Source organism: Chaetomium fimeti, assembly GCF_033439085.1.
Source record: "Chaetomium fimeti strain CBS 168.71 chromosome Unknown B0H64scaffold_2, whole genome shotgun sequence".
Lineage (NCBI taxonomy): Eukaryota > Fungi > Ascomycota > Sordariomycetes > Sordariales > Chaetomiaceae > Chaetomium > Chaetomium fimeti.
Genome location: NW_026944330.1, coordinates 909555 through 934847, shown reverse-complemented (window position 1 = coordinate 934847; position 25293 = coordinate 909555). Strand labels below are relative to the sequence as shown.

Genomic DNA, 25293 nt, shown 5'->3' with positions numbered 1-25293 from the left:
GTGTGGTTCGAGTTCTCGCGCCTTCCACCCCAATGCTCCCCCATGAGATGTTCTATCTAGGTGCGCCTTCCCAAGGTATGTACCATGTCTCTCGATCACGGCTCAGGTTATCCATGATGGCTTCCTGGTGCTCGTCAACCCCCCCCCCCCCTCCCCCCCTCCTAGTTACTCCTTCCCCTTGCTTCGCTCTCTCATCCTTGGTCAGTGCCCAGTGACTCGCATCGTCGTCGCCCGTCGCGAATTCTGTGCCACTCCAACCCGGGCATCTCATTTCCCTCGGCATAGGGTTAGCTACACAGCTTTACTGTTGATTAGTCCCTTTCCCTTGACGACTGTTACCGAACTGCTGTCTCGGTGCAACTGCACCGTCACGCAGACACACCTCGTTCGACCGTTTCGATGCTGCGTCGGCGCAGCCTCAAGCCTAAGCCGGACCTCAAACGCCACAAGTCTACCTCGTCGGCGACACAAGGGGTCATTCTCGAGCACCTCGACCCCGTGCAGGCACACCGGGATGCTCATATTGCGGCCTAGGAGGCCTGTACGAGAGCCCAAAATCGGACCATGGCCGAAATACCACTGTTCCCCATGACCCCCCCAACCGTCTCCCCAACGCCCGCTGTCCGGGTCAACCGCTGCTAGCCAAGAGGGCCGTAGTCGGGATGATGCACAAGACCTCCGTCGTCGTCAGAGCGTTCGTTTTATGGGGCCATGCTCGACCCAGGCGGCTAGTCGAGGAGCACATGCCTCCCGCAACTCCAAGGACATGAATCGCGGCTCGGGAGACACAGGCGAGGGCCGTGAAATAAACAGTCAAGACACCAACGAGGATCGAAACGCAAAGGCGCCCAGTCCCCCCAGCAGAGCACCACCCCCGGTTCCCCTGCCTCATATCGCCGCAGGTTACCTGAATGCCCTCGCCTCCGCCGAAGAGTACTATACCCCCCAAGACGACATAGCTTCTGCCCCGTCCTCGTACCGCCGTCTTCATAGGTCCAGGTCCATGTTCACCGATTCTCCGGGCAGCAAGTCTCTCAGGTCCAAAGCACCTCCTGCATCGGCATCCCGCAGATTCTTCCGCTCAGACCCCAGCGACGTCAAGCCCTCGCACGATGGGACCCCGGCTCTGAGAACTCCCAAGTCAATGAGCTTCCTGAGCAGCCGGCGGTCTCAATCTAGATTTAGCTCAAGCCGGGATAGGACTTCGTTGGACCCAACCCCCTCTAGCTTATCTGGCGTCCCGGAAAATGCATCGTCGATTACCGAGCAAAGCACGCCACGTCTCAGGCACAGGTCCTCCATATTCTTTGGTTCCTTAAGCCACCAATCCGGCTCAAAAATGCACAAGACTCTCCGCGGCAGCAGCTTCACGGAAGATCAAGGAGAAACAAGTTCTAACCCTCATAGCTACACGGAACAGTCAAATACACTAAGGCTGAAGGCCCGGAGAGTTTCTCGGTCACTCAGGATCAAGCTAAAGGGCTTGTTTTCTGGTGCCAAATCTGAAGACGGGGCAGGCCTAATTCCCTGCCAACACATCGAGGCCCAACGAACTCATGTAACACCCATACGTACTTCGGATACCGACGCCAAATCAACTATGGATGAAGATGACGGACTCATCCATAGTACTCCAGCAAGGGTGTCCACCCTCCGAGTGGTGCCATCGGGGCTTGCTCATTCCAGCAAAGCAAGCATGGAGAGCCTGAAGAGCGAGCGGGATCGCAAGGTATCAGAGGGCTCGTCACTGACGAGCTGGGCGCACTCCGGGCCGAGCACACTCACGAGCCAGGAGCAGCAACAATGGAGGGAATGGGAGAAGCAGCGCCTCTCCGTTATTAGGGAGAATGGCGCACATGCCCCATCACCCTCCATCCGGAGACGCGTACTCGGTTCGGGGATGTTCCAACCCCCTGCCCACGCTGCCGAAAGTCCCGTTGCTGCCGGTCCGATGGTGGATAGCCAACGGATTTATTCGGCCCTCGTAAAGCGCATGAAGACCACAGACAGTCAGACCGCACAAAATGCCGGGTTAGAACGTCCGGCTTCGGCTGGCGAGGATGCCGAGGAACATTCGAATGAGACACCAGACACGATTAAGCCTGTCATCCCAGACCGCAAGTACCCGGCAGCGTCCCGCGACATACATACGCCAACACGATGTTCAAAGAGAGCGAGCTTGTCTCGCAAGTCCGGCTCATGGGATCAAGAAGTCGAGAGACCGGCATCCGCCGCCACCGAGGTCGCAAGTATCCACAAGGGGCTACAAGGAGAGCCGGAAGTGGACAGCAATGACATATTTACTCAGGGGAACGCTCGTCCAGACTGGCACTCGAGTGTTGCTGGTAGTCCGGCATCACATCTCTTCAGGAAGGGAAGCCCTTACCGCCGCGCGCTTAGAAGGTCGATGCAGGAGGAGCAAAATGCCTGGGCCCAGCAGTGTTCGGTCTTTGATCAGGACTCGGACACAGGGACCCAGGTTCACCACGGGAGTGACGGTGGCAACGTCCCCGAGACCGACTCCGATTCGGCCAAGGACCTTGCTTACTCCGAGAGTGTCTACTCCTCGGATGAGGGTGACCGCGGCTCAAAGGGAGGAAGTGGGAACAGCGCCGCAAATACACCAGCCATGTATTGCCCTGGGGCGCATCGCGAGACTTCAGCAGCTAGCTCAGTCGACTGGAAGACCTGGCTGTCAGCCAACGTGGACAAACTCGAGCCCACCCCATCCCCAACTAGGCCATCATCTCATGCAGAATACGCCCTACCAACCATGTCCCAGAAGTTCCACGCCATCACCGCCAACCGCTTCCCATCTCTCCGCGGCCACGTCCGTGAACAGGCCCAAATCGATGACGACGACGACACAGACGCCGTCTCCGATTCCACCCCGACCCAGAAACCCGCCCGGGAAATCACATCATCATCATCACCATCCCCATTCACAACACTCACAACAGCCCCAACCTCAACAGCAACGCCCCTCGGCCAAGTCCCCGTCCAACCCAATATCATCACCAACCGCTCCCCACTGCGCCACGCCATCTCAGTCAGCAAGCATCTCACCCCGCCTACATTCAGCATCTACCACAGCCACGGCCACGGCTCGGAACCGGGCAACAACAACAACAACACCACCAACACCAATCGATTCCGAATCGAGAACGAGAGCCCCACCCGCGCCCCGCCGCCGCCGCCGATACCGCCTAGGAGCAAGATGCGGCCGGAGCCGCTGCGGATTGTGCGGGGGAGTCTCGGGTCTCAGGGTCAGGGCCAGGGCCATATTTAGGGTTATGGTCAGGACGCGTTGGGCAACAAGTTTCTGGCGAGTCCCACTGCGTCGGTGCTGTCGAGTCCCGGGTTGAGCGAGGCTGTGCAGAGGCAGTTTGGCGGGCTGGGCTTCACGGGTGGGATTGGTGTGAGGGGTGGTGGTGATGGTGGTGGTGGTGGTGGTGTTTCTGGGTCGGGGTTAGGGGCTGGGTCGGCGTCAGGGTCTGGGTCTGGAGGGCATCAGGCTGTGGGGGGTGCTGGTCGGAGGAGGGGAATTGCGGAGGTTTTGGGGGGTGGGGAGCGGGGAGATGAAAGGGCTGCTTTTGTGTGATGGTTGGTGGGTGATGTGAGGAGTTGGGAGTGAGAGTGAGCGTGAGAGAAGGTGTTGGTGTGGGATGGGCTCCGAGCTGGGATGGTGGTGATTCCGAAGGCTGGCATAGTATTGGAGTGCTGGCGTGATACTGGATTGAGGGTGGGAGCTGCTACCGGGGGTTTGAATGCATTTTGCTGGAGTGAGGAGACATTGGGTTACGTTAGATATGACTAGAGCCTGGGATATGGCGAAGTAGTTAATGGTAACCGGATGCTTGGTTTATCCCAACTCCTGTATCGTTTATGTCTATGCGAGTGAGTGAGTCGATGTGTGCGTTTAAAAACGGACTACTTGCGTGCTCACTCTCCCTCGCCAGTTTAGATAGTGGTAGCAGTGTTGCAGCGCTTTTCTATCTATCTACAACCAAATATAATCCTCGGTGGCTCTCTCTCGAAGCGTGGGGGGGAAGAAAAATGATAAGAATAACTAAACATTAGACGCAAAGAGAAACGGTCTACGGCGGCTCTACTCGGAACTAGGAACGACAGCACCCTACATCTACAGGTCCCCGTCCTCCACGCGGCACAGACGGTCGTCCACCTGCTCCCAGCGCTCGTTGCCGACGCAGGGAGTGCACCAGAATACGTCATCGGGGTCGACGGCCCGCTTGATCGAGGCGCTGTTTCGGGGCAGGTTAGTTAGCAAAGGTCACGGCGATTGGGAACAGGGGATGCGTACAGTCGCTGGTAGTTCGAACCCCAGAATTCCTTTTGCCAGTTCGGTTCGCGGTAATCCGCCTATGGGTGGGTGGGTGTGTTAGTATGGTTTGGTCTGAGCAAGGGGGGGTAGGGCACTGCAGACATACCTCGTTCACGTACGCGCCCATGTTGGGCGCCAGCTCCCTCAGCGCCGCCACACGCTTCTGAATCCGCGCCTCCGCGGCCGTAGCGGCGGCAGGGTCAAGTGGATCGAACGAGACGCCAAAGGTCGCGTGGATGTAGGCCTTCCGCCATGCCGGCAGCACCGCGTTTCCGCTGCAGCCCCTCGGCTTCGCATTGTGCACGCCCTTCCCAGAGATCAAATAAGCCGTCGAAACCTCGCCGTCGGTGAAGCGCTCGAATGCCTCCGAGAGACCGGTCAGGTCCTTGGTCAGTGCTTCCCGGTCAAGCAGCCTCGAGCCGAGAACGCTGTTTTCGCCGGCCGGGGTAGTATCGTAGTTTTCCGAGTACCAACCGAGGAAGGACGGGAACGATTTGGGCTGGTAATAGCTAGTCATGAACAAGTCTGGCCAGGTGGCTTTGACGTGCGCAAATATGGGGTCCCATAGCTCGCGCAGCTCCTCGGGTGAGGAGTCCTGTAGCACGCCGCTGAAGACGAGGCCGCCTATGGTGGTGTTGCCGCCGTCGAAAGGGTTGGCAAACTGGCGGAATATGTAGGAGTAGCCCGACAGCCCTTGGTCGCCTAGCGACGGGAGCTGGCTGAGGACGTAGGCAACCATATCGAAGATGGGGCGAGTGTCGTTGATCTGCGGGGTGGCGATGATAGCGGTTGCGGACTCGAGCTTGGGGGTTGGGAAAGTTTTCATTGTAACGGAGGTCATGACGCCGAAGGTCGAGCCGCCGCCCTTGTCAAGGTTAAAGGGTCAGCTATGGGTGGGTTCCGAGAGAGTGGGATGGACGTCACTTACACCGCGCATGGCCCAGAAGAGGTCTTGGTTCTGGCACTCGTTTGCGGTTACGAACTTGCCATTCGGCATCACTACTTCCATTTCGAGAACCTGGTCTGCGGCGAGGCCATTACTCGGTGCTAGCAGACCGTGGCCAGCACCCGTGACATAGCCGCCCACCGAAACTGTTTTCCCGCCACCTCCCACGGCCGTTTGGTTCAGGAGGTCGAGGGCGCTGTACAGATCCCACATCTGAGTACCGGCACCGACGGTGACGGCGGTGCTCTTGATGGTGGTTTTACAACCCTTTGGGCGGAATGAATCATGGGTCTTGATGTCTTTCATATGATGCGTCCAGATGGAGAGCGAGTTGGGAGCCACTGAGCGGCCGATGTAGTCATGACCAGAGCTCTTGATGACGAGCCTGACGTTGTGTTGTTTAGCTATGTAAATAACCAAGATTAGTGCCGGCAGCGGAATAGGGGTTGTAAGCCCGTGTTGTCTCACCAAACTGGACGCCGAGCTGAACGTGGCGTGGCTCTGTAGCATTTACAACGAAGACAGGATATCCTTGACCGCTGCATGGACTACCCTCGAATGGAAGGCATGTGTCGTTGGTCCAATTATTCCAGTCGACTGAGATGGGGTCGGCTTGGTGGAACTCGTAGGTTGACCATCCTTTGCGGACGGCTTCGCACTCTGTGACGTTGTAGGATCCTTGTCCGGGATGGCAGACAGCTCCTGGAGGAGTTGGTTGCAGCAGTCTTCCGGCAAGGGACTCATTGAGGCGGTCCCAGTCTCGGGTCGGCGGCCAGGACGGTGTTCCGGGGACAGCTTTGCAGGAAGGAGTGCCGTCTTCGTGTCTCGATTCGAGAGAGGGGGTTAGTCCAGCGGTCACAGCGAGAACCGAGGAGGCAAGCTGGAGAGCAGAGACGAGACGACCACACGTTGGAAACATGGTGAGGAAGGAGAAAGGGAAGGAAGGGAAAAGAGAGAAGAGGAGTTTAAGTGGCCAAGTACGACCTGGAACCTGGTAATCAAACTGTGAAGAGGCGGGGTGAGGAAGGCACGATGCTTGAAGGATCTACTGATTGTCTCCTCTTTTCCTTCCTCCCCCAGACGACGCCAGTCTCGTTATATATTTCCATGATACCTGGTAGGTGGTTACGCACATCGAGAAGGCTCCATGGCTGGGATTGCAACGCTATGGCATGCCCACGACGCGAGGATCGACCGTATTGATCGCAAACGCATCCCGTTGGACAGTTTAAGCAAGCTGCGGACCCACATCCCTCAGCCCAGGGACTCTCAGCAACGCGTCTGTCATCCGGTGGATCTCGACGCCGGCCCCGCCAGGAACAGAGCCATCCACTTGACTTGCCGCATTCAGTTGCTACCAGCGATCTCATAGGGCGCGGCCAACTCGCCTTGGTCGTCCCTTTCCGACGGATACGGTAGGCGTCTTGGCGGACCGAGTTTGACATCTTTTCATTGTCGTCGATGCGGGGATTGAATGAAGATGTTGCGTGTCCGAGGAGGCGTGTGCGTCTTCCACAGCCCTGCCCGTCTTTACGAATTACGGCAATTAGGGAAGCCGCCCGGCGAGCTCCGCTCATTTTGACCGTGTGTCGTCTCTGTTCTGCCTTGTCGTCGTCATCGCATCTGTCCAACCGGCGAGTTGGGTCGGAAAAGCACGCAGGATGGTTTGATTGGGCGATTCAACTCTATGTGGAGTCGTACCGGTGGATTTCGAGGCATCTCCGGACCCGCGGTGCCGTGCATCTGAACTCGGGGACAAGCGGGGAACCGGGAGACCCGGGGGAGCGCTCAGACCTCCTGGTGTTGAAGCTGCTTGCATGAATAAACCATCGGGCTGGAATGACAAACGAAACAGGGCCGCGCAGTTGGCCTCTGCTCTCACAAACCGCATTATCAAGCTGAAGTTGACGCCGCAAGCAGTTGGTCGCAGAGTCTCACACGCCGCCGCATGTGCAACTGCGCAACTCAGCGACGGTTTCGGCCCCCCACATTCGTTAGTTACAGTTTATTGGCGTTTACCCATTTTTTCGAAATTGACACATCATCGTCACAATGGTCACCAGGCGGAGTCAGCAGTCCTGGCCTCGACTTACGTATACTACCGAAATACACCCCTTCGTAGCAGCAGACCAGACAACATGCATGGAGATCCTACCCGGAGATTGCAAGTGTAGAATTTGGTGATACCGTCTTGGTTATACAATAATCACCGGCTTCTCTTCTTTCTTTTTCCCCCCTCTTTTTCGTTTATTTTTGTGTGGTGTATGTACATGGAAGTATGAGGATTCAAGGTTCTCGCCTGGTAAATGTCCATACCAAAGCGTAAGTATTGCACGGTATCAGATGTTCCTGGTATTTATCGCACTCGGCGGGTCTCTCTCCTGAAGCCACATGCCAAGCCTGCCACAAGCCATTAATTACGCACATCCCCCCTCCCCCTGTCAGCCTAGGCCAAAGGCCAATGCCAGGTCTCACGCCGCAATTTCTCCCAGGACATTTTTTGTTGGCACCGAACCACCTTCTTCACAAAGGGGCACCCATGACACCGAACCCTTCGCGTTGGGACGCAGAATCCAGGGGATAACTACGAACTGTCACATTTGCAGCCTTGTAATCCCGTGGTTCCCGAAACGTGCATCCCCTAGACGAAGCCTCGGCACACGACCCGACGACGCTACCTTACCTACCTACCTACGTAATTGAGCACATCTACCTCGACCACCATGAACGCCATTCAGCAAAAGTGTCGTCCCAAGCACCAGGTCCTTGTCCTGAAATGCTATCCGCGGACTGCCAAGGGTGCCGTCGATGTCAAGCCAAACTCCAGCGAACTCAGCTACCTACTGTTCTACGCCCAGTCCCGACGGTCCAAGATTCAGAAAGTTGGCAGCTTCCTCGAGAAGAAGACGGCTAGCGATGTCTGGCGCCAGCGGATAGGGTATGCAACTCCTGGGATCTGAGATGGCCACCGTAGAACAAACCCCGGCTAACTTTGCGACTCGTTAGGAACGTGCAGGTCACACTGCAGATACTCACGGCCCTGATCGAAAAGACGCCCAAGGACCTCCCGCTCTTCGCATCATGTGTTCTCCAGATACTCGAACAGATTCTCAAGTCCCGCGACATCACCATGGTGGAGTCGTCCATTCCGACCTTTGAAGCCTTCTGTACCCACCATGACCCGACCTCCCTCCTGGCCGACCAGGCCTACTTGCGCCAGTACCTGTACGTTGTCCAGCAGTACGCTTCTCTCGCCTCGACGCGCGCCTTCGCCGGGAAACTTGAGCCTAGCAAGCCCATTGCCCTTCGCTGGAGAAACACGGGTCTGAAGGCCATCAAGAGCGTTGCCTCGTCCGAGACCCTCTCCTCCGTCACGACTCAGCAGTACGATTTGGCTGTTCCCATGATATTGGAAAACCTATGGACAGATAACGAAGATTTCCTGGACGTCTTGCACCAGCGGGCCGAGATGGGAGAGAAACTCGGCGGTACGCTATTGCGGAGACGGACTAGCGTTGCGACGGTGCAGACGGCCGAGAGCGAGTCCAACACGAACCCCATCGCGCTCGCCGACACTGCCGTGGACATGGACAAGCTGGCGGAGGAGGACACCGGGGTGTTGGCGATGGAATGCCTGAGACAACTCTTTGTTGCTACAAACCGGTCGCAGGTCCATGCTGCCACCGTTGCGCTCCTCAAATTTATCCAGGAGCGCGTGAGCCAGCAGGAGGAGGTCGTCAAAACAGATTCGGACGGAAGGGACAGCGGCTGGGCTGTCAAGATGTTCCTCCTGGCCGCCCGATGGGCTCCCGTCGCCGACCGCTTCACCATCCTCGTCACAGCGATGGATTCGCTCGCCGAGCAACCCCTGACGGACGATTCGCTGCAGCAACACGTCGTTCTAGCAGCCATGATTGGTGCGCTCCTGCGATCCGATATCAACCTGATCGGTCTCAGCGTGATGGATGTCCTGGTCCAGCTCATTGCCCACATTCGGAAGCTGGTGCAAATGCCGGGGGACCCGAACAGCATGAGGAGTGAGCCGCATCTCCCTGGGGAACCCGATCCCCGCGCGCAATCCGGCCTTCAGTACACCGACAAGGCGGAGCAGGCTGTGGCTGAACGCAAAAATGTTTTGTATCGGCTGCAGGAATGCATCGGCGACCTGGCCACGCACGTCTACTATGCCGACCAGATTTCCGACATGATTTCTACCATCCTGCAAAAGCTGAGGCCCTCGCGGTCGAACAGTACCTCTGGTTCGCCCCACGGAGAGAAGACCGACACCCCTAAATCATCTGTGAATGCTCTTGGCGACGAGCATCACGCCGATTCTTTATTCGCCCTTACCGTGGCCAAAATTGCCGCGCTGAGAGCCATCAAGTCGGTTCTCCTTGTGGCCAACCCGCGTACCAAGATGAGCGGGAACCTCGGCCTGTCAAGAAGCCACGTCCCAATCCAGATCTGGGATGGTACCCAGTGGCTGCTGAAGGACCAAGACGGTCTCGTCCGGAAGGCCTATGCAGACGCCGTGATGACATGGTTGGACCGCGAGACAACGAGCGCCGATTCGAAAGCCAGAGACGAGACGGCTCGGCCCATGCTCAAGACCCGGGAGCTGCAGGGCGCCGCGCTTGCGAAGCGGGCCGTATCTAGTGCCTCGGCCCGCGAGAAGCCCGTCAAGACTCCCCGGTCACACTTTTTGCAGCTCCTCCACCTGGCTATCTACGACAACGCCATCCAGTATATCGACTATGAGACCGATATCTTGCTTCTCCACGTTTTGCTAGCGAAGCTCGTGGATAAACTTGGCGTGAACGCCGTTCGGTACGGCTTGCCTATGATCTTCAGGCTGCAGGAGGACATCCAGGATGCCGAGACCCCGGTCCACAAAGTCCAGTTGGGCAGTTTGGTGCACGGATACTTTTGGATGCTCACGGAGAAGTTCGATTTTGATGGGACTGTTATAGGGCGGGCAGTTCACAATGAGATCGTCCGGCGCCGCAGCAAGAACTTCTGGGTCGAGGGCGTCAGCCTACCGGTTCCCCTTCTTGACTTGGTGGGGACGCCTGGGACGGTCCAGCGTCAGCCGAGACTGCCCTCCGACGAAATCGAGTCGGAGGCCCTTCTCCCCTTCGATGAGCGACTGGGGCTTGTGGAGTGTGTGTGCACGGCGTATCAACAGCAGACCATCTCGCCGCCGCAAAGCCCGGCAGCTAGTCCCGGCCGCAGCTTCTCGCACCCGATCCTGGGCACGACGACGAGCGCCATCCCGAGCATCGAAACGGAGCATGAGGTGCCTGATCATATCCGTGAGCAGATGCTTAGCGAATGGAGCCGCGAGGCCGTCCTTGCAGCCGTGCAAACGGCCAGCAAATCCGCATCCCTCAATGGGTCTCGGTCGGGAACGACCGGGACCAACCGCCTGAACGCGAACGGCGGATTGGCAGCGAACGGACACAGCCTCAGGCCGGACAGGTCGTCACCGCACGGCAGCGGAACGAACCTCCGCCCGTCAACTTCGCCAATGGGCGACGCAATGCGCAAATCAAGCCTCCGCAGCGGACACTCGCCAACGCCCGCCAGCAACGACGACGCCAAGGAACAAGTCACCTCAGTCGAGCAGCTCAAGCTCGTCCTATCAGGCCACCTCCAGCCGCCGCCGACCATGCACGGCCCCACCTTCCAACACGACGACTCCAGCAGCGACAGCCTCGTCAGCTACGACATGACCCCGAGCGAGCTGTCCTTCAACCCGGCCACCCTCCCCGGCGCCATCGCCGACCAGCACCAGTCCCCCGACCACACCCAGCAGCAGCGGCCCGTCTCGCGCGACCGCAAGGGCTCGCTCTCGGCTGGCGGCCCGCTCAACTCCCACCCCACCCCAGACGACGACGGCAACGACGTCGGCAGCACCGACGGCGGCGATGACGCCGTCCCGCCCGTCCCGCCCATCCCCATGAGCCTGATCCCCGGCGGCGCCGCGCGCGCGCCGTCACACTCAAACAGTGCGCAGGCGCAGGCGCAGGACCGCGGCGCCCAGGCCACGGTGCCGCGGCCGTCGACGTCGAAGCGCAGCGTCAAGAGCAGGGGTGGTGGACTTGGTAGTGGTCTTGGGGGTGGCATTGGAGGTGGAGGTGGAGGCGGCGAGCACCGCGCGCTGTCGAGCTCGTGGGCGTCGTCGGTGCAGGATGACGAGAAGCTGCCGGTTATGGATCTGAATGCGTTGCTGAAGGGGATTGATGCGCATGTCGGGGAGGAGGGGGGGCAGGAGGGGTTCGGGGGGGTTACGAGGCCGCCTTATTAGTTTAGCTAGCTGAGTTGTTAGGTGGTAGTGGGGTTTACCGTGACAGATATCTTGGGTGTGGGTGTGATGTGGGTGTTTATTCTTGGGCTATGATTTAGACGGATTTGTTGGGCATGCCTGGCCCAGTAACCGCGGGTTTTAGGGGGAGTTGGTGTATGTTTTGGCGAGGCGAATGGGATATTCATAGCATTTGTATTGTATTTGGTGGTTTGGGGGATAGAATGATACATATCTGGAGATTCTGTTAAGGAGTAGTTTCGCGAGCATGCCTTTGCTATCCTTTATTTAGTGGATGGGACTTTTGAAGATTGTTTTCTGCTCTTGTAGCAGGGTTCTGTTGTTCAAGGAGAGGAATTGGGTTGGGATCTTGATGTTGGTGACAGCAAGACCGAGTATCACTGGCAATGGCATAGTTCGTGGAGAAGATAGATGTTTTGTAGAGTGGGATATCAAAGCGAAGAGACTAAGGCATTGGCACTGTGTCTGGTAACAATCTCTCATCAAGCAATACAATAATACCAAACGTCAAACACAGCGAAGTGACTTCCAGGGGTCCAGATCTCCAGTTCGAGCACACTCAAGTGATGTCATCTTTCACTGCCCTCCAATCGGTGAATTTCCAGCCAAGCTCCCCCTTGCTAGCGCCATTCTCCAAACAGAACCCCTGCTCACGGCAAGAGCCGAGCCGAGTCTTTTTGCAGAGTTAGAAAATGTTTCTCTTGTCAGAAGTACCGCGACCGTGATTAATACCCAGCGATCCTTTCAGCGCATGTACCCAATTCCACGGTGTGCATACCCGATACCCAACTCCTTACCCCCGGTATCCCCACTACCGTCCCAAGGGTTCAACATGGCGCCCGCAACACGATTATGCCTCCTCCCGCTGCGCCCCGTCGCATTAGCAGCTCGGGGCAGCAGCACACGATTCACCACCGCCGCCGCCGCCCGTTCAATACACGCCAACCCGGCTCAACCAGCCAAGGTGGTTCCGGTATACGGGACGGGCCCGCCGCCAGAGCCACCTCAACCAAGCGCGGAATTTGCGGACGAGGTGCGGAACGAGCGGCTGGCGAGGCGGAAGCGCCAGGCCGAGATGCTACGGCAGGCGGGCGACATCAAGGCCATGCGCAAGGAGCACCAGCAGCAACAACAGCACCAGCAGGACCATGGGGTTGGGGCAACTAAGCCTGCTGGTGTGCTGAAGCGACGGTTCTGGAAGGATGTGCATGTGAAGGAGGTTGACGGTACATCCCCCCTTCTCCGTTGCCTCCCCTCCCTTCTCCCTCCATCTCCCTCCCGCTTCCTCCCCGCCCTTTCCCACTACTCTACCCCCTTAAACATCCAACTAACCACCCCCCTCCAAAAGGCTCCCTCGAAATCCACCTCGACGCCCGCCCGCTCCGCCACCCAACCACCAAGACCATCATCCGCCTCCCCCCCACCAAACCCCACCTCGCCCACGCGATCGCCCTGGAATGGGACAACCTCACCTCCGCACAACAGGCCACCAAACAGCACCTCATCCCCCTCACATCCCTAACCTGCCGCGCCCTCGACATCGCCGCCTCCGACCTCCCCCCCACAGACACAACCCTCCGCACCGAAATAACAACCTCCCTCCTCCGCTACCTCGACACCGACTCCCTGCTCTGCCTCGCCCCCCCGCCCACCAACCCGGCCGGCGAACCCGACGGCCCCACCCTCCGCGAAAAACAGGACCAAGCCTACCAATCCACCGTCTCCTTCCTGACGACCCACGTCTGGCCGGGGCAGCAAATCGTCCCCGTCCTCGACGGCGCGTCCCTCCTCCCGCGGTCCCAAGCGCCCGGCACGCGCGAGGTGGTGCAGGGGTGGATCATGTCGCTGTCGCCCTTCGAGCTGGCGGGCCTGGAGCGGGCGACGCTGGCGGGCAAGAGCCTGGTGGCGGCGGCGCGGCTGGTGGTGGAGTGGAGCGAGGAGGGGGGGCAGGCGCAGGCGAGCGCGGCGGCGGCGGTGAAGGCGGCCGCCGCCGAGGGCCGCGAGCGGTTCGGCGTGGAGGAGGCCGCGAGGGCGGTCAGTCTGGAGGTGGAGTGGCAGACGACGAAATGGGGGGAGGTCGAGGACACGCATGACGTGGAGAAGGAGGACCTGAGGCGCCAGCTGGGGAGTGCCGTGCTGCTTGTTTCCGGGACGGGGACGGCGTCTTCCAAGAGCGGCTGAGTCGACCTACCTACCTACTTGTGGGTGTTGAAGTAGATGTGGGTGACTGTAATATAACCATGTAACTGCGACTTGTGTGCGCGCCTAGCATGTCTGCATATCGCGTAAAAAGATCCAGGTGTATTCCCGAGCAGATCAGTGTCTTGTTGGGCCATTCCCTTCCGCCATTAGATCTCCCTCCCTTAGATCCTCCTCAGCCCATCATTCACTCAAACCAAGCTCAAACAGCCACTTAGTTTACGGTCACTTGAGGCACGCGCAGATGTATGTAAGTAAGGCTGATATTTGTAAGCTATACCTTGAATAAACAGGGGCATGGGTATATGTATGATAAAGTGTAGGAAATAATGAAAGTGAAGCCGAAGAAAGGGAGTGCAGCCCCCGAGTTGGGCACCCTAAAGAAAATCCTCGACCAGCCAGTTTTGGCAACCCATGGAAATGTATCCGCGTGGCTTTGTAAACCCTGTCCAGATTCGGCGTCTCTTGAACCAGATTCCACCTTTACATGGGGAAGAAAAGAAATCGGGAGCTCGAGCTCCAAAAGATTGGTGTAGTCCTCGTCGTGTTGAGGATATATTCAAGTGAAAGTACTGCTGAATGAAATGTGGCTGGCGTAATGTAGTTTCCAGAACCACTCATATGGAGTGGGGGCGACCTTAAAAGCCGTCATAGGCGAAGGCTTCGGCATGCTTGGGCATGGCGCCCTTCACAGCAACATCGTCACGGTCTTGCTGGGTGGTCATGCGCTCCGGGTCCATGTAGCGAGCCGTGAGTGAGAAGCGGCGTGTGCCATGGGGGATGACGGTGTGCTAATCTTGTCAGAAATGTATCCTCGGGGATCCAGTGCCGATCACTAACCTCGTAGACCTTTTGGATCTCTGTGCCAACCATGACCATCATGTCACCGTGCTTCATGGGCACCTCAAGGACCGCTTGGTAAGAGTCCTTCCCCCGATCCCGGCGAGCGGGGACGAGAAACCCAGTCTTACCCTTGGGTCGAAAGCGCATCGTGGAGGGCGAGCCCAGCGAGAGAGCCGCCACGACAGGTCCAAGCTCGTGTTCACCATCATCGTGGTACTGTAGTTGGGCATGTTAGCATGAATACAGAGCAGACAGGGAAACACGCACGTTAATCTTGTCATCCTCCATGTATCCGAGTGCGAGCAGCTCATTGAAGTCCCCATCGGTAGGTACAATGGCGTGCTTGCCAATGGTATTCTGATCCAAAGCACATATGAAGGCATTGGACTTGTCGACAGAGACCTGCTTTGCCCAGATCAGGCGTTGGAGAGCACGGAGGATGACGTCGGGTGCCTCATCCAAGCCCTTTGACTGGACGGTCACGCCAAACTTGTACTTGGCACCCTGTTATTGTCAGTACGCGGGAGTGAATATTCTGGTGTGAAAGGGCGCTTACAAAGTTCTGCTGGAAGTGGCGGGTGTATCCCTCAAGCTTGTCTGCACACGTTGTCATGTTATTAGTGACCATCTCTTAATTCTCCGAAGCCACTTACGGCCAACCACAGCAGCTGCGTTTCGGCGAAGACCGATATCAGTGAGTTCCAGAGTCTGGAAGAGGTCATCCGGGCCATTGGGCTTGGTGAGGATTTCTGGCTTGGCCGAAAAGATGCTGAACGATCCAAGGATTTTGCCATCGCTGTTCGGCAGATAGTACTGGCGAACATCATAGCCGCCCAGAGTAAGAGTCTGGGAAAGTGGGAGACAATCACGATTGTATATGGTGGCGATAGGATCATCCACGAAACCAGGCTTGTTTTCCTTGTTGTCGTTCACTCCGTATGAGTTCCGTATCCTCCGCATTTTCTCGTCAAACCTGGCATTCTCCAGCTGGAGAAGATCGCCCGGGTACGGGAGCATGGGGGCGTCGCGAGTGTATTCACACTCCTTGTTTGCGCATACCCAACGGTTCCAGTAGACCCGGCGGTTGCAGCAGCCGCAGTCTGGGCACACAAAGCCGCGGCGAAGGGATTTCTCCGTGCCATGAAGGCCGGTTGAGTCAGTGATGGGAGGAACAACCGAGGGGATCTCGCCGACAAAAGGAGTACGCTCATCGAGGAACGTTTGGGTGTAGGCTAGGCCCTTGATGTCGACTCCGGCACCAGTCGGGAACACAAAGTAGTGCTCACACCCGTAGTTAAGGCAGAACCAGCCAGCAGTGAACATCTCCTTGCTCGGAGTGTCACATTTGGCGCAGGTGATAACCGGTGCCTTTAGGCTTGTGTCGACAAGGGCATCGGTTTGCACGGCCTTCTCGCTTTTGGGAGCCCACCAGGAACGCTCAGCCAGATCGGCTTTCTCAAAGCGCATACGCCAGACAGTGACAGGCTTGTCGCTCCCCTCAGTGATCTGCTTCTCCTTCCAAACATCGGTGATATGGAAGTACCCCAGGACAGCATAGGGGTGAGGAGAGCAGCATGGATAGAAAGGGTGGCCCTCGCCTGCGAGTGTTGTTAACATTGTAATCTAATAAGGTCGTGACTTATGAGGCCTACCAGCAATAACTGCAACCAAGGACTTGTTGCCATGCGCATTCGGGATCGCCTTGGTGTTGGGGGCTGCGTCGTCGCCATCCTTCGCGCGAATCATGGTACCGGTCTTAGGATTCTTGACTCGGCCACCGCCCCTGTGATTCTTGGTGAGCAAAGACTGAAACATTCCAAGGAAGACGAGGCGAGCCTGTTGCCCCCGGGAGAAAATCTTGACTTACACTGAGGAGATGATGACCTGTGTGCCAAACACATCCAATTCGTCAGCCTCCTGGTCGATGAGGAATCCCTGACAAACCAGATTTGCCGAATGAAGGCTGGACTTGAATGCTTTGAAGTAGGGCAGCGCCTCGCAAAGGCTGCCACGGGCGTCGGCCCAAACCAGGGGCTTACCCGACGGAGGAGGACCGTCGGCGGTCGCATTGGCGATCTTGACCTTCCGAGCACGCACTCGCTTCTTAATAGGTCCGGCCATCGATGCCATGATCGTCTGCATGGGTTGGTTGTGGTTGTCCTCCACATAGGGAGTGTCGAGTGCGGATTGCAAGGTATCCGACTGTGAGGACTGTGGTGACCCTGCTTCATCGACTTTGGGCGCAGCGCTCAGGCGAGCACGCTTGGTGGGCTCATCATCTTCGTTTGCACCCAGGTCCTCTATGTTCCGCTTCATTGCTGTTTCGGCACACAGGGAAGCCGGCCGGGGCGAAGTCCTTGGAGCGGCCATGATGGGAGGCCCAGCAGAGTCGTTGGGGCCGTTGGTGATAGACGACTGCCGTGCGGTGCCCGTCTCGGTGACCGAGTCCATGTTTGCGAGTTTTGTTGACGATGAACCAGATTTCTATGGTGTTGGCTGCTCAGTTATTAGCAAGACGAATCTATAAGTGAGCTTGGAGAGATGAAAGTATGGTGAGCAAAATGAAGTACTAAGCGATAGTGGGTAGGGAAAAAGAGATAGCGACAAGCAGGGACAGGTGATTTCGTTCTTTGGGTCGAGGAAGTGAAATGATGTCAGTGGGACGATTTGTGGGGAGAATAAGATAATCAGAGGAAATGGGCAGACAATTATTGCCGCCGACGGATTGGACTGGCAAGAGGGGATGGTCTGAGGAAGAGAATGGGAAGGGGTGGCGGAGGGTTTAGAGCAGGAAATTGGGAAGGAGGAAAGAGGATGGGGGTGGAGGTAGGAATAACTCGCTCCCTTGTTTGGAAGGTCAAATCCTGGGCCCTTCCAAATCCAGTCCCGCTCTTGCCTGTTCATGTGCTATCTGAACTTAGGGCTGGGCCAGGCTCTCTCTTTGTGAGAAGAGTGGCACAAAAGGGAGTGTTATAGGACTGAGTTTGCAGTATTGTACAGCAGGGCAGGGAAAGGAACAATTACGGTAAGGCGGCGGAGGGTGTCGGTGTGTGAACAGGAGAAAGGTGGAAGAGAAAGAGAGCTGGGGATCGAGAGTCTCGCTGCGGTGGAAGAATTTATATCTCTTGGGATCCTAGCCTCTTCAGCCTGGCGATAACGTGCCTCAATTTCTGCAGGAGGGCTGGCGATATCGAATGGGGCGGAGAGTAAAATGGTGGGATTGTCAGTGGAAGAAAGTGGAGGGAAAGAGGTAGTACGGGAGTATTAGCAAACTCAAGACGAGGAATAATTTGCAACCCAACACATCCGAGGTACCCTCCCTGTCGGAGGGGATGGCGATCGGGGAGTGCTGTAAAAAAACAGATCATTAGCCATAGAAAGAAATACTGTCTGGTGAGAACTTACGCGAGAGCTACGGCTCATTCGGCTGCCCGGAGGGGCAGGGCACTCGGCACTGCTTTCGCTGTCCGACAGCAGAGGAATCGGCGAGCGCTATAACAAGGTGGAAACATTAGCAAGAGAAGCACCCGACAAATTACCCACAACGAGTAACTTACCATGGGTCTACCCGAGGGGGGGGGGTAGCAGAGGTACCGGTATTGCCGGTACGCCGAGTACGGGGAGTCTGAGGGGCCGCGTTCAACTAAAGTATTCGAGTGTTAGTATTGCATATTCCCCGGGCAGCAATAGTATAGCAGAACTGACATCGATACCCGAAATTCCCATACTGCCAATAGTATCTTGGCTGCCGGACTCAACACTGCGAGGCAGGTCCTCCTCGCCGGCTCCCTATACAATAGTTAACGGCATTGATCGTTAATTGAACAAAGTAGAGTAGAGTGAGAAACTTACCTCTTCCTAATTGTTGGTAGTGTGAACACCGACCTTGCGCCCTTTTACGGGGCGATCTTTCCATGAACCTTGGTTTTTTTTTGGACGGCCGATCGTCGCCGACGCCTCTGTTCGATATAGATCTGGTGAGGACTATGTTGAGCGCTGCTAATCCTTCTTTTCTTTTTGAGCAGCAGCCGGAAAGTTGTAATTGTGGTTGTGGTTGTGGGTTGACCCTTTTTATTGTGGGTGGTGATTATGGGTGTCAAGGAAGGGAAGGTATGATGGTGATAACGGTCATTGAAGACTGCACGGCCCACCAAGGGGATCGTTAGGTACTACAGTACTGCCATGTAGCGGACTGAGGCAATACAGGTATGGTGTGTTCATAACAACGTGTGGTTGGTCATGACAACGATATCAGACGACGCTAAATACTTAGCGGAAAGAAAGTTCTGCTTATTGTGACCTGCATATTAAAGATGGACAATTTTGAATTATCCAAGTTCACCGAGAATGCTTGACAGCTTCTGTGGTAGCTTTTATCTTCACACAAGACGAGAGAGAACAGAGAACGGCACCTCTATTACCAAACCAGACCTGATTGCCTTGGTTTACAGAGGAGTCATAGAAGCGATACCAAACTAACCTACCTCTCACCATGTGATATGAGTTGGACTGCTAGTTTTCCCCAGTTGGACATCGCTGATCAAGAGGCGATAGTTCATCGTTGCTACTTGTAGGAGACTCTGTGTGTGCTCTTGTGTGACAAGGAGGCGTTGCTATGTACTATGGTGAGTTGCTTGGCAGCGATAATAGGGGTAGCAACAGGAGTCACATTGATGTCTTGGTCATGTTTACAGGTTTCAGGGGCTGTTCAGCAGCCGAGCAACCATGTTTAGTCGCTCCACCAATTCTCCCTATCTCTCTCTCTCTCTCTCTCTTTCTGGGACCAACGGAACTCTAGTGGCACATTCGCTCTGACTCGCGCATTGCCGAAATACACTCGGTACCTCGCACCAACAGCAAGGAGCCGAGGTGGAAGGCCGCTGTGCTTGGGTACTCCACTGTTGTCTCAATTGACGGAAGCGGACCAAAGGTTTCATGTGTGCCGAGGGATTGGGATTTGCGGGGTACAGCGGTACAGCCTTGGCAGCATGGTGGAAGAGACATGTGGGCACATGGAGAAGTGGGGAAGATGAGACCCAAGGTGCCAAGGCAAACAGGGAGCGGCTTCACAGTCGGCTGTGGTCGAGAGACGGGACAATTTAATTAAGACGACGAAGTTTGCTCGCACAATAACAGCGATTCACCACTTTAAACTAGCTTTGGATTCTACAAAAATCTCAAGGATGGAATCAGGCCAAAAAACAGCTTTGTTCCTAGAGCTCCAATATTTGTATTTGTAAGCTCATTGTTCGGATTTGTGTAGTTTCCAGTTTGAGAGTTACACATGTGCGAGGATTGCTTGTAGCACTCGGTCAATGATTTGCAAGCAGGGGCAGTCATTGGGGTTGGATTGGAATTGGGGGCTGGCTGGATTGGAGCCAGCATGACCAAATGCCAAAGAGGGCAACGACTTTCATAGCCTCGTCCTCAACCTTTCGCTCACCCTCGCCTTCTGTCGCTTTCTTCAGCATCACCGTCGATAAAGTGAGGTTACCGAATTACTACCCGCAGTCGGTCTCTCACAGCCCGGCTAATTCGGTCCTCTTCTCTATCCCTATCCTCCTCCCAGACTCCAAAAACCGCAGTATCCGGTCGCGTGAGAGAACGGGGGATCACCACCGAAAGAAAGGAGGGAAATTGAACACATCGAGAACAGCGGAAACATGGTATTCTATCCTCCACCATGGGTCCCAAAGCTCCCGTTTGGTACGTCGACTTGAATTTACTGCAATAAAGGAACTTCGTATATATTAATACAGGGTAGACCCTCCCGACTCGGTCACCATCGGGGAATTCATGAAAAGCGAAATCTATGGCCGGTGTCCCATCTCCAAAAGCCGAAACCCCTTCACCTGCGGCCTCACTGGGAGAACATACACTGTTACCGAGTCGCACCAGCGCGCCGATCTCATTGCGAAAGCATTGTCCAAGATCATGGGCTGGGAGCCGAATGCCGACTCTCCCTGGGACAAGGTGGTTGCCGTATTCTCTTTCAATACCGTAAGTAACGGCCCCCCTGCGACATCTGAGCTAGCCAGTGATATCAATCTCACCCATTCCATAGATCGACTACCTTTCAGTGCTGAATGCTGTGCACCGCTTGTCCGGTATCGCCACGCCCGCCAATGTCGCATACTCGGCAGAGGAGCTGGAACACCAGCTCAGGTCTTCGGGAGCCAAGGCGCTCTTCACATGCGTGCCCGTGTTAGAGACAGCGCTCAAGGCTGCCAAAGCAGTGGGGATACCAGAGGACAAGATCTTCATCATGGACCTCCCCCACCACTCTCAGAAACCCCCGTTCAAAACGGTCGACGACTTCGTGGAGATGGGCCGCTCCGTTCCAGAGTTGGAGCCTCTGAGATGGGTTAAAGGTCAGGGCGCGCGCCAGACGGCATTCCTCTGCTACTCTAGCGGCACCTCCGGTTTGCCTGTGAGTTTGCCGTTCGTCATTCATACCCAGTACGGCCGTTGGCTGACAAACAAAAGAAAGCTGTCATGATCTCGCACCAAAATGTCATCGCCAACACGATGCAATACTGCATCTTCGAAGATGTAGCGAGAAGGCAGCTGGGTATCGAGACCCAGGTGGAACTCGGCCTGCTCCCCTTCAGCCATATCTACGGCCTTGTGGTGGTTGCTCACTCGGCGACATGGCGTGGTGACGAAGTCATCGTGTTGCCCAAGTTTGACCTTACCGATTATCTCCAGGCCATTGAGCGGTTCAAGATCAACCATATTCTTATCGTAAGTCTACCATGCACTTCTGAGTAGATTGCCGTCAACTAAACTGTTCAGGTTCCCCCCATCGTCGTTCGCATGTTGAGCAGCAGAGACATTCTCAAAAAGTACGACCTCAGCAGCATCAGGTTGATCTTCACAGGGGCGGCGCCACTGGGGAAGGAGACGTCTGATGAACTCCTCCGTCTCTATCCCAATTGGCGCATCGGTCAGGGCTACGGTACGTCACCAGTTTAACCCATCCCACGGACGCGGCCTAACTGTGAGAAGGCTTGACCGAGTCCTCAACCGTGGTGTGCTCGACGAGCGAGCACGACATCTGCGCCGGGACCTCCGGCTCCCTGATGCCCGGGACACGAGCCAAGATCGTCGACCCCAACGGCAAGGAGATCAACGACTACGGCAAGCCCGGCGAGCTGGTCGTGCAGTCGCCGTCCGTCACGCTGGGCTACCTGAACAACGAGAAGGCCACAGCTGAGGCCTTCATCTGGGACGAAGATGGGCGGTGGCTGAAGACGGGCGACGAGGTCATCGTGACCAAGGCCGACAGCGGATACGAGCACATCACCATCGTAGACCGCCTCAAGGAGCTGATCAAGGTCAAGGTGCGCATCATACCATACCACACCCCCCATCCCACCCCAACAAACCACCCCGACAAACTAACACAATCACACAGGGCCACCAAGTCGCCCCCGCCGAACTCGAAGCGCACCTCCTCACGCACCCGGCAGTGGACGACTGCGCCGTGATCTCGGTGCCCGACGCGCGGGACGGCGAGGCGCCCAAGGCGTTCGTGGTGACGCCCGCGGCGATGGCGTCGCGCAGCGGCGCCGAGATGGCGGCCGAGATCAGCAAGCACGTGCAGGACCACAAGGCGCACTACAAGTGGCTCAAGGGCGGCATCGAGTTCATCGACGCCATCCCCAAGAGCCCGAGCGGCAAGATCCTGCGCCGGTTGTTGAGGGACAAGGAGAGGGAGGCGAGGCGGGGGAAGGGGGCGAAGTTGTGATTTGGTTGTGGGGGGATTGGGGGAGGGGGGATAGAGGATGTTGGGGGTGTAGGGGGGGGGGGGTTGGTTGGGCGTTGCAGCGCATTTCTTCAACGTTGTGTTGCTGCCGTTGTCGCGATTTAGATCGTTGCTTTTTCGAATGAATATCAATACACGAAGATTTAGAGAGTCGGAGTGGTAGTTGGGCAACGCAAACAAACCCATGAAGATTGCCAAATAACTTTTAGAAACTCGTCCACCCCGTATCATACCTACGAACCCATATCCCCAAACCCAAACCATTTCCACCACCAACCCATACAGATTCACGGCCCCAAACCCAACACCCTCCCCTCCATCACCCCCCTAGCACACCGACCGATGAATCCCCTTCCCCTTCCCCGCCTCCCCTCCACCCCCCTCCTTCCCCCCCTCCCCCTTCAACACCGGCCCCGCCTGCCGCTCATGCAACACGGACAAATCCACCTCATCCTTCTCCATCAACCTCTCCGTCACCTGCACGATATCCGTCACCAGCCGGTCCAGCAAATCAAAGCTCATATTGACGCGGACGACGACGCGCAGGATCTCGGTCGCGTCCTCGCCGGGGGGCAGCGCGTAGTTGGGGATGATCCACTGCCGCGCGCGCAGCAGCAGCGAGACGGTCTCCTGCTTGATGTGCGGGTACTCGCGCCGGAACTCGTCCGTCTGGCGGAAGGACACGACGGGCAGGCCGGCCGCGTACGCCGCTGATGTTTCGTCCGCGTCCGCGTCCGCGTCCGCGTCCGGGTTGGTTGGGTTGCTGGTGGGGGGGACACGGCGCTGGTGGATTTCACTAACACAGGTGTACCAGCCTGTGGCTTCGAGGCTCTGCGAGAGGATGCGCGCGTTGGCCAGGCAGTTCTCCATGACCTCGCGGTAGCCCGAGAAGCCGAGGTGGATGAGGTTGTAGTACTGCACGATGACCTGCGCGCCGGGCCGGGAGAAGTTGAGCGTGTAGGACTCTTCGGTGCCGCCGAGGTAGTGCAGCTCGAAGATGAGGTCTTTGGAGAGGTAAGATTGGTCGCGCCAGATGATCCAGCCGACGCCGGCGGTTACGAGGCCGTATTTGTGGCCTGGGTTTGTTAGTGAGGGTGCGGGTTGAAGGGGGGGGTGAGGAGTTACCTGAAGCGTTGATCGAGACAACGCGAGGCAGCTCAAAGTTCCTACGGTCAATGTATCAGCGTACAGATGCAGGCAGCTTTAGGGATAGACTACCCACCACTTCCACCCTCCCGTTCCGGCGTGCGTAAAAGGCACCACAAACCCACCACTGGCAGCGTCGACATGGATCGGGATATCCACCCCCGTCTTCTCCTGATACTCGTCCAGTATCTTGCTTATCGTCTCCACGGGCTCGAAATGTCCCGTATAGGTGCTCCCCAGGATGACAAACACCCCGATCGTGTTCTCATCCACATTCTCCCTCACCAAATCCGGATCCAAGCAGAACTTGCTCTTTTCCGACACGGGCAGCACCCTCGCCTCGACCTCAAAGTACCGCGCAAACTTTAGCAGCGCCACCTGCGCGTTAGCACCCATAATAATATTCGGCTTCGACGTATCCAAACCCTTCTCCCTACGGCGCTCCTGCCAGCGACGCTTCATTGCCAAGCCACCGAGATGAATCGCCTCGGACGACCCCACGGTCGGGGAGCCGACGGCCTTCTCGCCCTTCTGGACGGCCCACAGGTGGGCGAGGATGGAGACGCAGCGGTTGGAGATGGCCAGCATGGCCGGGTACTCGTCGTTGTCGGCCAGGTTCTTGCCCATGTTCTCGACCATGAGCCGCTGCGCGTTGTCCTCGAGGTACGTGTCGACGAAGCTGGCCAGGTTCAGGTTCGGCCGCCCGTCCAGGTCCAGCTCGTCCTTGAGCATCTCGTACACCGTGTCCCCCGGCGCGCCGTCTGGTGGGATCTGGTACTTGGGGATGTCCCGCTGGCTGGTGTAGGGCGTCGAGAAGGGCGTTAGGTGCGCCGTCTGGCCGGTGGTGGATCCCGCGCTCTCGGAGGGTATGCGCAGGTCTTGCAGGTGGCGGATGATGTCTTCGGGGTCGACCTGTGTTTGTTAGGGGTCTGAAACCGTGGGTATGCTTTTTCTTGGATGGCGGCTTACATGCCGTGAGAGCGACATGGTGGGCAACTCAATGAGGTAGTTGGTGACGGCGGAAGGACTAGTGGTTGATTGAGATCTCGTGATGTCGAGCTCAACGAGATATAAGGGAAACTGTAGTCAATGAAAGGCTAACCCGGAATCTCATGGGAGGAGTCGGGGTCGGAGACCGAATGCGGGTTCACCACACGCCATAATGATGACATCACCACCAGGGAACAAACGGGCAGTCACTGAGCGGGATGGGCGAGATCTCCAGGTACTTACAGCAACATCCGGAAGTGATGTGTGCCTAGAAGGGAGGCATTGCAGTGGGAAGGTGAGAGCGACACAAACTGATCGGTTGGCACTTGGTCATCAACCATCAACTCATTAGATCTATTTAGTTGGAGCGAGGTATGTTACGGCTCTAGTCGTCCTGGTTTACTGACTTCTCCGAGGAGGTAGCGAGCGATGATAATTCGAAATGTTGACAATAAAACTTGGGTTTGGTATTCCCTTCCGCGCATATATGATTCGAAATGGAAGGATGGGAATTCACGAGCCTAGTAAGTTGGTGCAGGTCATGCTCTGAGCTCCTTCCACGATGCCTACCCACCTGCCACAGTTGGCTCGACACAAGGGTTAGGGTTTGAAACACAGCCGCTGGCAAAGTGGGGCTCTGCCTTTTGCACATGTGCACAGACCCCTTCCGCTTGGCTATAAATTCTCTGCGGCCCTCCCAAATCTTCCTCCTCTTCTCTTTTCCTTTCCCATCC

General features: G+C 56.8%; 10 protein-coding genes across 10 annotated transcripts; 4 read left to right on the top strand and 6 right to left on the bottom strand.

Moving 5' to 3' along the window:
• Positions 1-291: 291 nt before the first annotated feature.
• Positions 292-1278, bottom strand: B0H64DRAFT_385061 (uncharacterized protein). The gene has a single exon (XM_062803047.1). It carries the CDS (start codon positions 989-991, stop codon positions 629-631), a length of 363 nt encoding a protein of 120 aa, XP_062661933.1. The 5' UTR covers positions 992-1278; the 3' UTR covers positions 292-628.
• B0H64DRAFT_385060 (uncharacterized protein) lies at positions 1266-3426 on the top strand. Its single transcript, XM_062803046.1, has one exon. The coding sequence runs from the start codon at positions 1340-1342 to the stop codon at positions 3287-3289; it is 1950 nt and encodes a 649-aa protein (XP_062661932.1). The 5' UTR covers positions 1266-1339; the 3' UTR covers positions 3290-3426.
• A 684-nt stretch (positions 3427-4110) lies between these two features.
• Positions 4111-6478, bottom strand: B0H64DRAFT_74616 (uncharacterized protein). The gene is made up of 5 exons (XM_062808702.1): positions 5757-6478; positions 5271-5692; positions 4449-5207; positions 4322-4380; positions 4111-4262 (listed from the first exon to the last, which is right to left on the bottom strand). The coding sequence occupies exons 1-5, from the start codon at positions 6205-6207 to the stop codon at positions 4142-4144; spliced, it is 1812 nt and encodes a 603-aa protein (XP_062661931.1). The 5' UTR covers positions 6208-6478; the 3' UTR covers positions 4111-4141.
• A 1221-nt stretch (positions 6479-7699) lies between these two features.
• B0H64DRAFT_74598 (uncharacterized protein) lies at positions 7700-11738 on the top strand. Its single transcript, XM_062808701.1, has 2 exons — positions 7700-8226; positions 8295-11738. The coding sequence occupies exons 1-2, from the start codon at positions 8012-8014 to the stop codon at positions 11593-11595; spliced, it is 3516 nt and encodes a 1171-aa protein (XP_062661930.1). The 5' UTR covers positions 7700-8011; the 3' UTR covers positions 11596-11738.
• A 565-nt stretch (positions 11739-12303) lies between these two features.
• On the top strand, positions 12304-13923 carry B0H64DRAFT_429637 (uncharacterized protein). Its single transcript, XM_062805904.1, has 2 exons — positions 12304-12839; positions 12962-13923. The coding sequence occupies exons 1-2, from the start codon at positions 12365-12367 to the stop codon at positions 13792-13794; spliced, it is 1308 nt and encodes a 435-aa protein (XP_062661929.1). The 5' UTR covers positions 12304-12364; the 3' UTR covers positions 13795-13923.
• Positions 13924-14450: 527 nt separating this feature from the next.
• On the bottom strand, positions 14451-17106 carry B0H64DRAFT_353969 (uncharacterized protein; the record flags this gene model as incomplete). Its single annotated transcript, XM_062801522.1, has 7 exons — positions 14451-14603; positions 14653-14871; positions 14923-15159; positions 15212-15252; positions 15309-16248; positions 16318-16438; positions 16523-17106. 7 exons carry the CDS (start codon positions 17104-17106, stop codon positions 14451-14453), a joined length of 2295 nt encoding a protein of 764 aa, XP_062661928.1.
• Positions 17107-17878: 772 nt separating this feature from the next.
• Positions 17879-18571, bottom strand: B0H64DRAFT_370905 (uncharacterized protein; the record flags this gene model as incomplete). The annotated part of the gene is made up of 4 exons (XM_062802118.1): positions 17879-18004; positions 18061-18147; positions 18213-18298; positions 18508-18571. The coding sequence occupies 4 exons, from the start codon at positions 18569-18571 to the stop codon at positions 17879-17881; spliced, it is 363 nt and encodes a 120-aa protein (XP_062661927.1).
• Positions 18572-20031: 1460 nt separating this feature from the next.
• Positions 20032-22405, top strand: B0H64DRAFT_471706 (uncharacterized protein; the record flags this gene model as incomplete). Its single annotated transcript, XM_062807894.1, has 7 exons — positions 20032-20361; positions 20420-20655; positions 20720-21085; positions 21142-21399; positions 21451-21613; positions 21664-21998; positions 22073-22405. The coding sequence occupies exons 1-7, from the start codon at positions 20319-20321 to the stop codon at positions 22403-22405; spliced, it is 1734 nt and encodes a 577-aa protein (XP_062661926.1). The 5' UTR covers positions 20032-20318.
• A 70-nt stretch (positions 22406-22475) lies between these two features.
• On the bottom strand, positions 22476-24556 carry B0H64DRAFT_453665 (glutamate decarboxylase; the record flags this gene model as incomplete). Its single annotated transcript, XM_062807246.1, has 4 exons — positions 22476-23499; positions 23549-23589; positions 23646-24481; positions 24539-24556. The coding sequence occupies 4 exons, from the start codon at positions 24554-24556 to the stop codon at positions 22751-22753; spliced, it is 1644 nt and encodes a 547-aa protein (XP_062661925.1). The 3' UTR covers positions 22476-22750.
• Positions 24460-25254, bottom strand: B0H64DRAFT_74559 (uncharacterized protein). Its single transcript, XM_062808700.1, has 3 exons — positions 24967-25254; positions 24543-24884; positions 24460-24481 (listed from the first exon to the last, which is right to left on the bottom strand). The coding sequence occupies exons 1-2, from the start codon at positions 25209-25211 to the stop codon at positions 24680-24682; spliced, it is 450 nt and encodes a 149-aa protein (XP_062661924.1). The 5' UTR covers positions 25212-25254; the 3' UTR covers positions 24460-24481; positions 24543-24679.
• Between the last annotated feature and the right edge of the window lie 39 nt (positions 25255-25293).

Excerpts from the sequence above, each read along its gene's own strand:
- B0H64DRAFT_74559 (XM_062808700.1), bottom strand. The coding sequence starts at position 25,211 with ATGTGCAAAAGGCAGAGCCCCACTTTGCCAGCGGCTGTGTTTCAAACC. Across the intron at positions 24,885-24,966 it reads CTCGCTACCTCCTCGGAGAA|TGCCAACCGATCAGTTTGTG; the intron begins GTCAGTAAACCA and ends TTGATGACCAAG.
- B0H64DRAFT_385060 (XM_062803046.1), top strand. The coding sequence starts at position 1,340 with ATGCACAAGACTCTCCGCGGCAGCAGCTTCACGGAAGATCAAGGAGAA.
- B0H64DRAFT_74616 (XM_062808702.1), bottom strand. The coding sequence starts at position 6,207 with ATGTTTCCAACGTGTGGTCGTCTCGTCTCTGCTCTCCAGCTTGCCTCC. Across the intron at positions 4,381-4,448 it reads TGGGCGCGTACGTGAACGAG|GCGGATTACCGCGAACCGAA; the intron begins GTATGTCTGCAG and ends ACCCACCCATAG. Across the intron at positions 4,263-4,321 it reads GGTTCGAACTACCAGCGACT|CGCCTCGATCAAGCGGGCCG; the intron begins GTACGCATCCCC and ends GCCCCGAAACAG.
- B0H64DRAFT_429637 (XM_062805904.1), top strand. The coding sequence starts at position 12,365 with ATGTACCCAATTCCACGGTGTGCATACCCGATACCCAACTCCTTACCC. Across the intron at positions 12,840-12,961 it reads GCATGTGAAGGAGGTTGACG|GCTCCCTCGAAATCCACCTC; the intron begins GTACATCCCCCC and ends CCCCTCCAAAAG.
- B0H64DRAFT_74598 (XM_062808701.1), top strand. The coding sequence starts at position 8,012 with ATGAACGCCATTCAGCAAAAGTGTCGTCCCAAGCACCAGGTCCTTGTC. Across the intron at positions 8,227-8,294 it reads GTCTGGCGCCAGCGGATAGG|GAACGTGCAGGTCACACTGC; the intron begins GTATGCAACTCC and ends GCGACTCGTTAG.
- B0H64DRAFT_385061 (XM_062803047.1), bottom strand. The coding sequence starts at position 991 with ATGAAGACGGCGGTACGAGGACGGGGCAGAAGCTATGTCGTCTTGGGG.